Genomic DNA, 12,437 nt, shown 5'->3' with positions numbered 1-12,437 from the left:
TTACTCCTGGTTTGGGAATGTAAGTTATATTACTGCTGTAGGATTGAAATGTGAGCTGTTCTGGAGTTGAATGTTTTGACTCTCAAAAAAAGCAGCTTTCTGAGGGATTCATGACCTTTTAATGCTGATAACATCGAGGCTGTTAAGACTGAAAGTGAGTGCTGCACAGCATGGGAAAGGCTGTAGTTATTTTTCCCTCTGATGTTGAAAATAAGTCAAGCATGACTTTTATACCTTCCTTTCATTTTGCTTCTGAACATACGCTAGTTGGTGCCTATTCTTGCTGGAAGTTTTAGCCCTGGAAGTGTCAGTATTTGTTACCAAGTACAGGAATGTAGTTAAAGAGCCCAGATTAAGTTAGTCTTACTCTTCTAAGCTGTGAGAAACTGCTTTTGTCAAATGGAGAGGCAGTACCTGTTTTGTTTCCTTATTTGAGGAGGCATTGTTGCCTACCTCTGTGTAGTAAGTGCTGAAATGCTTACAACCATTCTTGTAGCTTCCTCAGATGGTAGCAGTAGAAGAAAAACATGAAAATGCCATCTTGGACAAGGCAGTAAAAGGGGATTGAAATTCAGTAGCACAAAAAGATAACCAAAGTTGGAAAAAACTCATGAACCTACCCAACATTAAACTATTACTTTGAGCCATTATCTGAAAAATCTTCAGTGCTGAAGAAAATGACCAGAAAAGTAATGTAACCATTCTGTTAATATGTTGCTAGACATGTTAATTAATAACGTTTCTTAACAGTAACAGTCTGTTGTAACCCTCTGCAGACTCTTAGATCGCTGTTCAGTAAAGCTTATGTATGTAGTCTTAAAGCTGATTCACTCTTAACAATTGCACAGAATTTGAACTGAAGATGTTCCAGTAAATGTTAGCAACTATTTGAAAGTGAGGTTGTATTTTATTTACTTGGTTGAACGACTTGAAAGAGCTTTCCCTGAACAGGCTTACAGGGTAGTAGCTTTTGTGCACTAAATGAGCTGTGACTCCAAAGGACATTCAGTCCTGGAAAGTACAGCAAAAGATGAAGATAAGACCTGGCTCAGGTGGCAGTTTTACAGACAGGATGTGGGTACTGCCAGACTAGCAAATTAGATATCTCAACAGCTCAGCAGTAAGCAAATAGTGGTGTTTTTACTTGCATATGAAAACAAGCCTTTTCTTCTGTCTTTTCTTGCACGGAGTGAGTTTGCTTTTAACTGAAGAAGCTAGGTGGATTTTGAAATAGGACTTTTTGGGAACTGTGAAGTTCTTAAGCTTCGAAATTAGAATGTTATACAGACTGTTATTCCCACAGTTAAACTGTGCAGTGCCAACTGCAGACTGGAAATCTAGGAGCAAGGTCTACTTTTATCAATAAGATAAGGCAGTGTGCTGCATCCTGGTTAATAATATTGCAAATGAGTGTAGAACTCAGAGATTGGAATTAAAAAAACAACTAAAATCTTGAGTCAGAAGTGTAACGTGGTGTGAATTTGCCATATGTTTGGAGAGTTAAGATAACCTACCTGTGCTGTTCCCCACAGTGTATTGTATCTAGCAAAACACAGACTTGTTTATGACGTTTTTCTTTCCACCTGTTTGTGTTCTCAGCCTTCCAATATATTTTTCACAATGGATGATGTAGTGAAGGTTGGGGATTTTGGACTGGTAACTGCTATGGACCAAGATGAGGAGGAGGAATTGGTACTTACCCCGATGCCAGCTTATGCCAGACACACAGGACAAGTAGGGACCAAACTCTACATGAGCCCAGAACAGGTTTGTGTTCTCTAAAGCTATTTCCAGCACCACCTGGAAGATGCTTCAATTCCTGCGAGTTCAAGGGTCAGGCAGTCTTTCTAGTAAACTGTAGCAATCAGGTTTACATTATTTCTCATCAAAGTTTTGAGCTAAACTGAATTCCAAAATATTTTTTTTAACATAAAATAGCAAAAACAAGCACACACACAAAAAAAGGGGGGGGTAATGATTTGTACTTAGGGGCATTGATTATCATGCTCTTAATTTATTAGGTTATGTAATATTCAAGTCAGTAAAGAACATGGTATTGTACAAGTGGTTTAAGTTGAAACTCTGTGGTTAGGTCTGCAAAGGGGAGCTGATGGTAGGAGCTTGTTTACTCATACTCACTTGATAAAGTTTGATGTGTTGAAAGGCTGTTACAGTTAGCACCTTTTCTGTGCTTTTCAGCTGTACAGAGCTAATCACTTCCATGTATGGAAAGTTGTTTGACTAACTGTGCTGTGTGTAATTCCAGTGACTAGACTGGCTGACCTAACCTGAATTCTGAATTTTCAGATCTGTGGGAACACCTATTCTCACAAAGTGGATATATTTTCTTTGGGACTGATTCTCTTTGAGCTGCTTTACCCTTTCAGCACACAGATGGAGAGAGTGAAGGTAGGTATGGTTCCGCACCAAGGGTTACCCTCAGTTTGATTCCTTCTTTAAAAGTAAAAAGTAAAAGTGTTTTCTTCATAAGACACATGCAAGATGTTCTTCTCAGCTTTAAAAAAGTGTTGGAATTAGGGCCGTGAAATCTTTATCAGCCTTATACAGACTCCCTGAATCACTGGAAATTAATTGCAGTCTTATGTGTGCAGTTGAATTGAGACTGCAGTTTCTTTTGTTGTCGTGCCAAGTTAAGAGAAGCTAATGAACTGGAATATCCAAGATCTTAAGCAACAAGAAACTTGTTACAGCTACAAGCCTACCAGCTCTCTTCATTCAGGAATTGGAGCCATGTTGTGCTTTTTTTTTTTTTAAACCAAAAAAGTAGAAAATTGTTGTTCATTTTCTAATAATAAAATCTTAGCAGTCCTGCTCAGCTTAAAGCACCATGTTCCCAGTAATAGGTGACTTTCAATGAATCCAGTGTGAATTTTGAAGGTTTGATACATCTTCCTGCTGTTAAGATGCATGAAATCAGTCTTTCCCAGGAACAAGTTCATAGAGAAGAACAAGGGCTACAACCAGAAAGGTTTTTCCTCTTGTCCATGGTGACCAATGACCTGTGCAGGAAAGAGAGTTGTCGAAGCCTGTATTTATCATCAGTGTTTAGTGCTCTGAATTGCTTAGCAGAGAAGTTAGAACCATGCTGTGAGTGCAGCCTGACCAGATGCTTCCTTATTCTGGTGCTGCTTTATCTGCCTTAACATTCTGGTTTCTTTGTTTTTTGGGTTTTTTTTTTTTAAGAAGAGCATAGTCTAAAGGAGGAATTACAGTGCTTAATTTGAACCCTTTCCACTAAAACCAATTTGAGCTTCTCCAAATAAAATTAGTTTTAGTGACACATACCTAATAACTCTCCTTGGTTTTTAGTTCTCCTGCAGGTCTGATTACAAGCTTTGCCCTTCCTGTTTCTATGGTGAGGCAAAGCAAGTAATCAGAATGCACCCTAAATTGCATCTAACTCAATACCCCAGGAATTTTGGTTCTTAGAAAGAGGGCAAGAAGGTTGCCCCAACTTTCCCTGTTTATTTTTCTTTTCACTCCTTTTGACAAAATCAAGAACCTCCAGCCATTTATTTTGTCTGTCCTGGAGCTTAGCTTCTTCAATATTTGCATCCAGCTTGTTACTCTGACGTTTTTCTTGGCCAATCTTTACTGCTACATGCTGAAGCAAAGAATGCTTTGCCTGACCTATGTGCCCAGTAAATTCTAGGAGTCTGTGACCAAGGACTGAAGAATCCCCATATGGGCAATATGGGACCTGCCTCTGTCTCAGCTGTTAGCATTCAGTCTGTGACAGTGCACTTTATTTCCAAATTAGGTGTTTGAAAATGCATCACTAAATGCAGACTGACTTGGTAGAGAGAAGCACTTTTTGAAGCAGTTTACTGTCATAAACTTAGTTCTCATGACAGGGGTTTGTCTGTTGCCCCTTGCTATTAACTACTCAGTTGGTACTTCCAGTGGAGTAATAATGCATTTGTTTTAACTTGAGAATTTGTCTGTTTTGTGCTCAATTTTGCAGTAACTATGGTTGAGTGGGGGGGGGGAGGAAATACTGTCACTAGGTGGAGCTGATGTGCTCCTTATGGAAGGTACAGAGGCAAGAGGCAGCTTACTCATTTAAGTATGCTGTGATTTTAACCTCTAAAACAAGACTTAGAAATAAAGCTTTTCTTCATCAGGCTGATCTGTTTGCATAGCTTGACAAGTAAGAATAATAGTGTTCAATGGTATTTTGGAAAAGCTTCATGTTTTTCTTCACATTTCTGCAGACCCTGAGTGATGTTAGAAATCTGAACTTTCCGACATTGTTCACTCAGAAATATGCACAAGAGGTAAGTATATCATGGCAATAACTGTAGCTTTTTCCTTTGCCTTCCAATTGCTTTGCGAGTAAAAAAGAAAACAAATAAACAAGAACGAAGTGTCAAACCCACTGACTTTGCTATGAAGACACATTTCTCTCTCCATGATATACTTTACTGTGTTTCAAAGTTGTAATAATGTGGACATTGATATTTCTGTCATGAGGTTTATCTCCAGTAACTATACAGTGTTGTCCAGCTTCCCTTTGCCACTTAGTGTCATTCATGTTGCATATATCTTGCCTTGAGTTCTTTCAATGAATCCATATTCACAAAGAGAATGTGCAGACTTCTAGACAGGTAGAAGTGGAGACAACGTGGTAGCACAGTGCAGTGTTGTGGCTGCATGGTACCTTGCTCCAGGAACTGCATCTCTCAAGTAGGAAACCATATACTGAATGAGTCAGATCCTGGGAACTATACACATCCAGATAAGGAGGTGGTGTACAAAAGCTCTACAGTAAAAAAGATGAGATGCTTTTGAGTTTTCATGGTAGCTTCAGACCAGTAGCTAAAGGAAAGCAGCCTTTCTGGCTTCACTGCTACCAAGTGACTGGACCATGGGATGTGCTGTGCTCAATTGGAACAGAACATTGTTTTTCACTAATAAAAATGTTCTGTTAAATAATTGAGACAAACCTTCAAACTGTGCTCGTACTTAAAGGAAAGCCACCACCATCAAAAACTACTGCTTTGCTTTAAACATGGTGGTTAAACACGAAGCTAAAAATTACTTATAAATTACACGTAATATATTTTGAAATCCTTATGATTTCAAATGTTATACATTTTTTATAACTCCATTGAATCTTGGGCCAGTTTGGGTTTGCCAAATTGATTGTCATCCTTGCTAGTAAAAAACAATTTAAAGAATAAATCATAGTGGTATATTTTCCAGCATTTAAATCACTCCTAACTTCTGTGCCCAAGTACTAATTCCCTAATTACATAGGAGGCAATAGTTTACACAGACACAAAGTCAGAACGTGAAGTAATGAATTTATGGATTGCTTTATGTAGCATGTCTCATGGGTTTTTTTTTCAGTACATCATGGTGAAGGACATGCTCTCTCCAAGTCCCACAGAGAGACCAGAGGCAGCTGCAATCATAGAAAATCCTGTATTTGAAGACTTGGAACTCCCAGCAAAACCAGTGCTTAGGCAGAGGTCACGGACAACGAGTTTATCAGGAAATAAGCACTCAAGACAACCAAGCAAATAATTATCCTCAGGATCACTTCTTCCACTCAGCAGGTTTTAAAGGGACCGTTCATCAGAAGGATCCAGTGATGCAGAATGTCTGTCCTGGAAATGTTTACTTAAACTTTCTTTTGCCATAGCTAATGTTTGAGAAGTCTTGGACAGATTTTTGTTTACTCTGACAGCCAATGAAAGTCAGTAACCACACTTTCCACATTCCATATTTCTTACCTTAACTCTCCCAGGCAGGTGGGTTCAGTTACTGTGCTTTCCAATGGTGTGCTCCATTATCTCTTTTTTGGGGGTTGGGATTTCTGGTAATTTTTTTTTGTAACTTTTTTCTTTTTTTTTTTTTTTCAAAGCTTGTAAATGTCATCTTGCTGGGTAAGTGAGAGATCTGTAACATGTAAATAGAATTAAAATACTGTATTTTTATAGAGCAAATTACAGTCTCTAAGCCTAGTGAGTGTATATCTGAATCACTTGCTCTTTGGTGAAATGAAGATGATTTTGGAAAAACAAAAGACACAAAATGATGACTTTTTGTCCCTGGTAGATAAACTGGGAATCTGCACTATTTTTAAAGCAAAAAAATAACGACCACAGCTGTACATACTGTCACTCCCCATAGACAGTCTTTAGAGGAATTTTTTTCATATTTCTACACTGTTAGTAGATCTTAGGGAATGCATTTTATACAGATAAACCTGTAGGGAAGGAGCTTTTTGCCATTGAAAAGAGGGCTTATAGGCAATGGTCGCAAGAGCCATAGTAAAAATGATGTACAGAAATGTTGTGATTCTGACAATTTAAAGCTAATGAAGTCATACATGTCGTATGTCATCTCGTAGATTTGTACTCTGAAAAGAAAAATCAATCTCTAGGCATTTGTGTAATCTGCTCATTTAGCTGCCTAACGCCGTGCTTTTATTTCTCATTGTAAATATGTTAATTTTTATTTAAAAAAATACAGAATCAATCCATTTGGGTTGGTGGTGTACAGAATGCACTCGCTCTAATCGTTGAGTGCATTAATTATTGTGACTTATTTCAAGTCTAAATGATTTAATAAACTTTTCTATTTAAAACAGCAGTAGTCGCTTCTGTTCAAAACCTCCATCCGTGTGCTGCAGGTGGCAGTCTTGTGCGGCTAGAACCGGCAGTCCTTATCCACCACGGCTTTACTTTCCTGTCCTGTACTTGCCCAGTGCTGCATGGAGGGGAGATACAGACAGAGCAGGAAGCAAGGAATGAGGTATCTCAACTTTTTTACAAGTGTGTGGTCCTTCAGTGCTGTATAGCTCAGCTCATAGCACAGCTGCACAGTGCCTTACATGAAAGAAACTTCACTGGTGTTGGGTACCTGTAACCCTAGTGATCTTCCTGGCCATTCACTGCTCTGGCTGTTACAGATAAATGCTTCAGCAACTCTTCTGGCTCATTTCCCGAGGTCTGACACATAGGATATTCCAGAATTAATAAAGAGAGTCCCAGATAATGCACAGCCACTGGGGCAGCAGGTTTTACAAACGGGTAGCCACAAGGTCAGTGTACAGAGAGTCTTGCTTTCTTCCTACTGCTGAATCTTTATTGTCAAATGCCAAGACTGAAATGGGAAAGCTCCAAACATCACAGCAAGCAAGCTGTGTGGGCAGCTCAGACTGCAGAGGGCATGCAGCTGGGCCCTGTGCTGCCATTACTGAACAGCAACCTCTGCTCTTTGATCACATCCTTCCTGTCAATTCCCACTTACAGAATGATACCAGTGAAAACTGGTTACATTTGTAATGTAAAGTGCAAGATAAGAGCTACAGTTGCTGGATCGGAAAGGCTGTTCCAACTTAAGGAGGTGACCAGGACATATACAGGGTAAGTCAAGTTGACATTGTCATACTGAAATATTTTTCCAGTATGAAGACTGAATTTGTCTTAGGAAGCACTCGTTTTAAAAACTAATTACTCAGGAAGGGATTTGCTCCATTTGCTATAACAAACTGGTCCTCGTTCACAGAACTGTGGAAGAAATGCTTTTTAGTCATATGGCCCCAGCTGTCACGTTCCAGTCCCTCCTTCCCCTATTTTCAAGCCATTTATTTTTCCACGAGGACAGGCTCCTGCATGTTCTGTACCACCTCCTCCAGCCCTATTGAACCCTATTGCTTGGGCTTGCCCTTCTGGGCATCGTTGGGCAGTGGCATTGTATTGCTACAGTCCATGTCTGGAGCAGTCCTGGTGAAGGTGGCTATGGAAACCACGTCTTCTCCAGTGTCCACCTGAGACCTGTGCCTGCAGATGAGCAGCTTCCTCAGGGCCCGCTGGAAGTCCCTGTTGAGGAAAGCATAGAGCATTGGGTTGATAGTGGAGTTGCAATACCCTAACCAAGTGATGACCTTGAAGCTTTCAACCAGGACTGTGCTCGTGGAGTTGCTGCCCCTGGCAGCAAGCCACACGTTCAGGACGAAGTACGGCAGCCAACACAGCACAAAGACAGAAATGATGATGCTGATGGTCCGTGTGGCCTTGTTCTCCAGCTGCAGGTGGTTCTGCCTCTTGCTGTTAGGGTGGTAGTGGATCTCCAGGGTCTGAGACATGATACGAGTGGCCTTGAGCCGGGAAGCACGACAGATGAAGAAGTACATGCTGCACGTGACCACGAAGGGGACGAAAAATGCAAGAGCAGATGCTACGATGGCAAAAATCCAGTTGGTAACAAAGATGCATTCTCTTCCCGTGTCAAAATCCACCCCGGGGATCTCATTCCAGCCCTGCATGACGGGAAGGAAGGAAATGAGGGAGGAGTATACCCAGACTGTGCAGGTCATCACAACGCATCTGCCAAAGGAAAGAGTTGGAGAGAGGGTCTGAGTTGAGTTGAGAATATCCAGTACAATTCAATCCCCATGGTAACCTTTGTGAGATATCACTGTTCAATAGTCCCAAAGGGCTTTGAGAAGCATAGAAAAGGCTGAGGTACAATAAGTCCATACATGAGCAACTCTAATGACTGAGCACTAGGATCTATGGCTTACAGAACTGGGGTCAGTATTACACTCTGACAGCCTTCTCCACCCTGCAGTCCTCACTTAGTGTTTCACATGAAACCTTCATGGGAGCAAAATTCTGCAAGACATTAAATGGAGCCAAGTTTCTTTTGTCACATTGCTCCAATTTGGGGTAGAAAATGCCAATAGCTTATTTGGTTCCTACTCATTATTTGGCTCCCACTCAGTATAGGCAGTGGCCAAGAGAAAATTCAGAGGGACCTGGAACGAGGAGCACTCACCTGCCACGGGACATCCTTCTGGAATAGTGAGATGGGGTCACCACAGAGCAGTATCTGTCCAAGCTGATAAAGCACAGTGTGACAATGGAGGCAGTGCAGAACATGACATCAAAGGAGATCCAGACCTTGCAGAAGAGCTTCCCAAACAACCACATCCCCGTCACCTCGTAAATGATGCTGTGAGATCAATGGGTAGAAACCAGAGCTAGAAAGGTTGATGTAACGTATTTCAGGATTGCACTGAAGTAATATTTTTCACCTGGAGGTGCTCAAGAGGGGCACTCAGTGAAGTGAAGGTCATTTAGACACAGGAGAGTCACCCTCCAAGTGCAATCCAAGGCATTAACCCACTCATAGAACATGGCTGAAGGTCAAACCCATGCTTGCTGCTTGCACTGTAAGCACTCTATCCCAGAGCTCCACAGCTTTATCACAGCTTTTTCCAGTGCCCTTTGAATCACTGAGCTTTATCGATCCTCCCCCGTTCCTAAGGTGAGGAAGGTGCTCGCTTTTCAACTCCTGGGCTAGAAAAAAATAGAGGCTAGGAAGGAAGCCTATGCAGCTTGTACATTATGTAGCTCAGAAAGGCCTCAGCCAAGGAAACACACTAGCAAGAAGCAGGCATTATGCCAAAACTACTCCCAACAACGTCAGAGGGGCCTGTAAGAAGTGAGCAGTGATGGAAGGAACATATGGCAGCTGTAGGAAAGCTGATGCGTGTTCCTATAGCATTCAGCTAGCTGCAATTTGCCTCCCCTCTCTGTAGCTCCTGGAGTGCTGCTGAAACAACCATTGGCTGTGGATTTGATGTGCAGGGCTGAGTAAAAAAAAAACATTCCTGCAAAGCTTTAATTATTCAGGAACTTCACAGCTTTACGGTTCAGGTGCAGTGGAAGCAGAGCCACAGCACTTAGGTGAGCTCTTCTGTTGGCAGCACCAGCCACCGTGATGTCAGGAGCTAGGAATCAACTCCTGTTCTGCGTTTAATTAGCAGCAGTTCATTAGAAGTGCCAGCAAAAGCTGTTTTAGAGCACAGTAATTGATCAAAGTGCATCAGCAGGGTACGGTGCCGTGGAAAGGCTCCAGCTCTTTTCTTTCCCTTTGACATGTGCTGCCATGCCCACTGAGGTGCAAACTGCAACTGAGAAGAGCAACGTGGACGTGCAGCTGAGAACCATCAGCGATATGAACCTCCTGGTGACATCTCTGCCCAACTCCCAGTGACTTCAATAGGGTGGGAGCAGTTAGGTCACCCTACAGCTAATCTATAATCCAAGTCCCTGGGGCAGATACCTGTGGCACAGGGTAGAGGGGAGAACAATGACTACAGACAGATGGCTTCAGAAGCAGTGTTACAAAGCTTTATGCAGTTTGGAAATTGAAATTGCCCCGTAAACAGTATCACTGCCACTACTGACTGCCTTATTTGCCACCCACTGTACGCAGACTTATGGCTGCTTTGCAGCATGAGACAGCAGAGCCCACAAGAGAGCTGCTTTGGTTTCACAGAACCACAGAATCATCCAGGTTGGAAAAGATCTTTGAGATTAACAAGTCCCAGCACTGAACCACGTCCCTCGTCCCGCATCCACACATCTCTTAAAATACCTCCAGGAATGGGACTCCACTGCTTCCTTCATTAAATACAGGGACAGCATGAATTACCCTACTTCTACTAAAGCAAAATCGTTACTTCTGTACAGAGAAAGGGGAGATGGCCTTTGTCCCCATGCCAACAGTGACAGCTATCAATTTGTAACGGTAATGTGTGTAAAACGGTTCCCCAGACGCAGTGAATCACATCTGATTTCCCACTGAACACTGTCTGTTTACGTAGGCAAATGATCCATCCTGAAAGGTCACCAATCTTCCCCACAAACCCCACTGTTATTTTGTCTGAGCCAGAAGGAACGATGAAGATTCAGTGTTTCACCAAGAATACAAAGAACAACACCTCTGCAACAGCCTATCAAGTCCAGTAATCTGAAATCATTCATTTTCTTCCACAAGTAAGGATGTAAGGATCGTTTTCACTCCTTCCTCCCACTGCCAGGTGATAACAGAGAAGGTTAAAGCAGTATAAAACCAACTGCACATAATTTAACACCACTGATTTCAACAGACTGGGAGAGATGAGGGGAAAATAGCCTCCGTGATTTGCTCTGCCTTTGAAAAGTTAGTGGCACCCACGCAGTCATTGTGGTTAACGATGACACACCGAGGACTGTCCCCACCTCACATCCTCCAAACGCTGCCTAAACATTCAGCAACGTGCAGACTGGCACCATAGCCAGCAAGAGAAATCTCATTACAAAGGGAACCTCACCAACAGGTTTGGGTCAGGAAAGTGAGGCATGGAAACATCTGTAATCACTGACACGACATTCAGATCCTGGGAGAGCTGAGCTCAGCCGAGCACTTCTTACCTGAATGGCATGACAAGGCATGCTACAAGGAAGTCTGCCATGGCCAAGGACATGATGAACATGTAGGTGACAGTCCGCAGCCTTTTTTCCACCACTGGGCAAATAAAGACTACTGTATTTCCCAGGAGTGTGACCAAGTCGATGAGGGTGAGTATGAGCCCAATGGCCACCTCCTGGAGGCCGATCCCTGCCCAGCTGCCAGCTCCTTTCATAAAGGATGATGCAGAAGAGAAATTAGATTCATTTTTGTCCATCAGCATCTTCTCACTGTTAAGAGCTGAAAGAGAGAAAAAGGGGAAAAAATTGACGCTTCAACGCACAAGGAAAGGAAGTACAGAAAACATATTTTATTCTGTTGGCTTCAAGAAAAATTCACACACCCTGCTGTGCCCCTTCCATCACCATCCCATGGCCATCAGCTCAGAAGCATCTGAGGCAACGTGCCACGCTGCCTGAAGTTCTTCCTGGCTGTGAAGGACAAATGAAGAGTGCTGAGAGCAGTGAGGACTCAAGCAAGCAACTGAAATCCAAATTAAAGCAGCTCTGCTAAATCCCACTTAGCAGCAAGCCATAGCCACAGAATACATTCCTGGCATCAACTCGTGCTGTCCACAGACCGGGTGAGACCACTCCCCAGGGTGCTTCCATAATCCATAGTTGAGTATACATAGCCTGGATTGTCCTGTTTGTTTTTTAGGCTCTCAATGTATGATTTTTTCTCCCGCAGGCAGAGAACAGTGACAGCTCCATCCCACACTCTGAACTGCAACCAGAGCTGCCAGTTACCCCCCAGAGACCTTAAGGCAAGCAAGTAATTTAGGGTCTTAGGTGCAGCAGACTTGTGTTCCAGTCACAGAATTGTAGGGGTTGGAAGGGACCTCTAGACATCGAGTCCCTCCTGTGCACAGGAGGGAGAGGATGCTCCCAGTTTCTCAGTGGGTCAGGATTAATGCCCCCATGGCCCAATATAACAGTGATGGGCCCTTTTATGTCTTTCACACCCCCCAGCACCTCATCATCACTTGGTCAGCATGAAGAGCCCTCAACAACTTGCCTGTTCCTCATACAGAAGCAATTTCAGGCTCCTAGACAGCCCCGCAGCTCTTCTAATACAGTGATAGACTAAACCTGCAAATAATTTCCAAGAACTGAAAGTGCTGTGGATTTATATAACGACAAAACGCTGTTCCCTGTTCTGTC

General features: G+C 42.6%; 2 protein-coding genes across 2 annotated transcripts in view; one reads left to right on the top strand and one right to left on the bottom strand.

The window, feature by feature from the left end:
- Window positions 1–6,125, top strand: part of EIF2AK3 (eukaryotic translation initiation factor 2 alpha kinase 3) — a 37,403-nt gene extending 31,278 nt beyond the window's left edge. Inside the window, exons 14-17 of the mRNA XM_065735936.1 lie at window positions 1,600–1,767; window positions 2,308–2,409; window positions 4,236–4,298; window positions 5,374–6,125. Of these exons, the coding sequence (XP_065592008.1) occupies window positions 1,600–1,767; window positions 2,308–2,409; window positions 4,236–4,298; window positions 5,374–5,550 (510 nt within the window). The 3' untranslated portion in view covers window positions 5,551–6,125. The remainder of the gene's footprint in view (window positions 1–1,599; window positions 1,768–2,307; window positions 2,410–4,235; window positions 4,299–5,373) is intronic.
- Window positions 6,126–7,496: 1,371 nt separating this feature from the next.
- On the bottom strand, window positions 7,497–11,642 carry LOC136048524 (octopamine receptor-like). The gene is made up of 4 exons (XM_065736174.1): window positions 11,618–11,642; window positions 11,238–11,514; window positions 8,812–8,988; window positions 7,497–8,360 (listed from the first exon to the last, which is right to left on the bottom strand). Exons 1-4 carry the CDS (start codon window positions 11,640–11,642, stop codon window positions 7,682–7,684), a joined length of 1,158 nt encoding a protein of 385 aa, XP_065592246.1. The 3' UTR covers window positions 7,497–7,681.
- Between the last annotated feature and the right edge of the window lie 795 nt (window positions 11,643–12,437).

The sequence above is a fragment of the Cyrtonyx montezumae genome, unplaced genomic scaffold, assembly GCF_038088225.1.
Source record: "Cyrtonyx montezumae isolate F1298 unplaced genomic scaffold, pur_monq_1.0 scaffold_2, whole genome shotgun sequence".
Lineage (NCBI taxonomy): Eukaryota > Metazoa > Chordata > Aves > Galliformes > Odontophoridae > Cyrtonyx > Cyrtonyx montezumae.
The sequence above is the reverse complement of the archived record's forward strand: the minus strand, read 5'-3'. Positions and strand labels throughout refer to the sequence as shown.

Bases quoted from the DNA above. Each gene is read 5' to 3' on its own strand.
- LOC136048524 (XM_065736174.1), bottom strand. From the start codon at position 11,642: ATGGTGATGGAAGGGGCACAGCAGG. The intron at 11,515-11,617 runs GTGTGTGAATTT...TCTCTCTTTCAG, and splicing joins GATGGAAGGGGCACAGCAGG to CTCTTAACAGTGAGAAGATG. The intron at 8,989-11,237 runs GTAAGAAGTGCT...TTGATCTCACAG, and splicing joins TGCCTTGTCATGCCATTCAG to CATCATTTACGAGGTGACGG.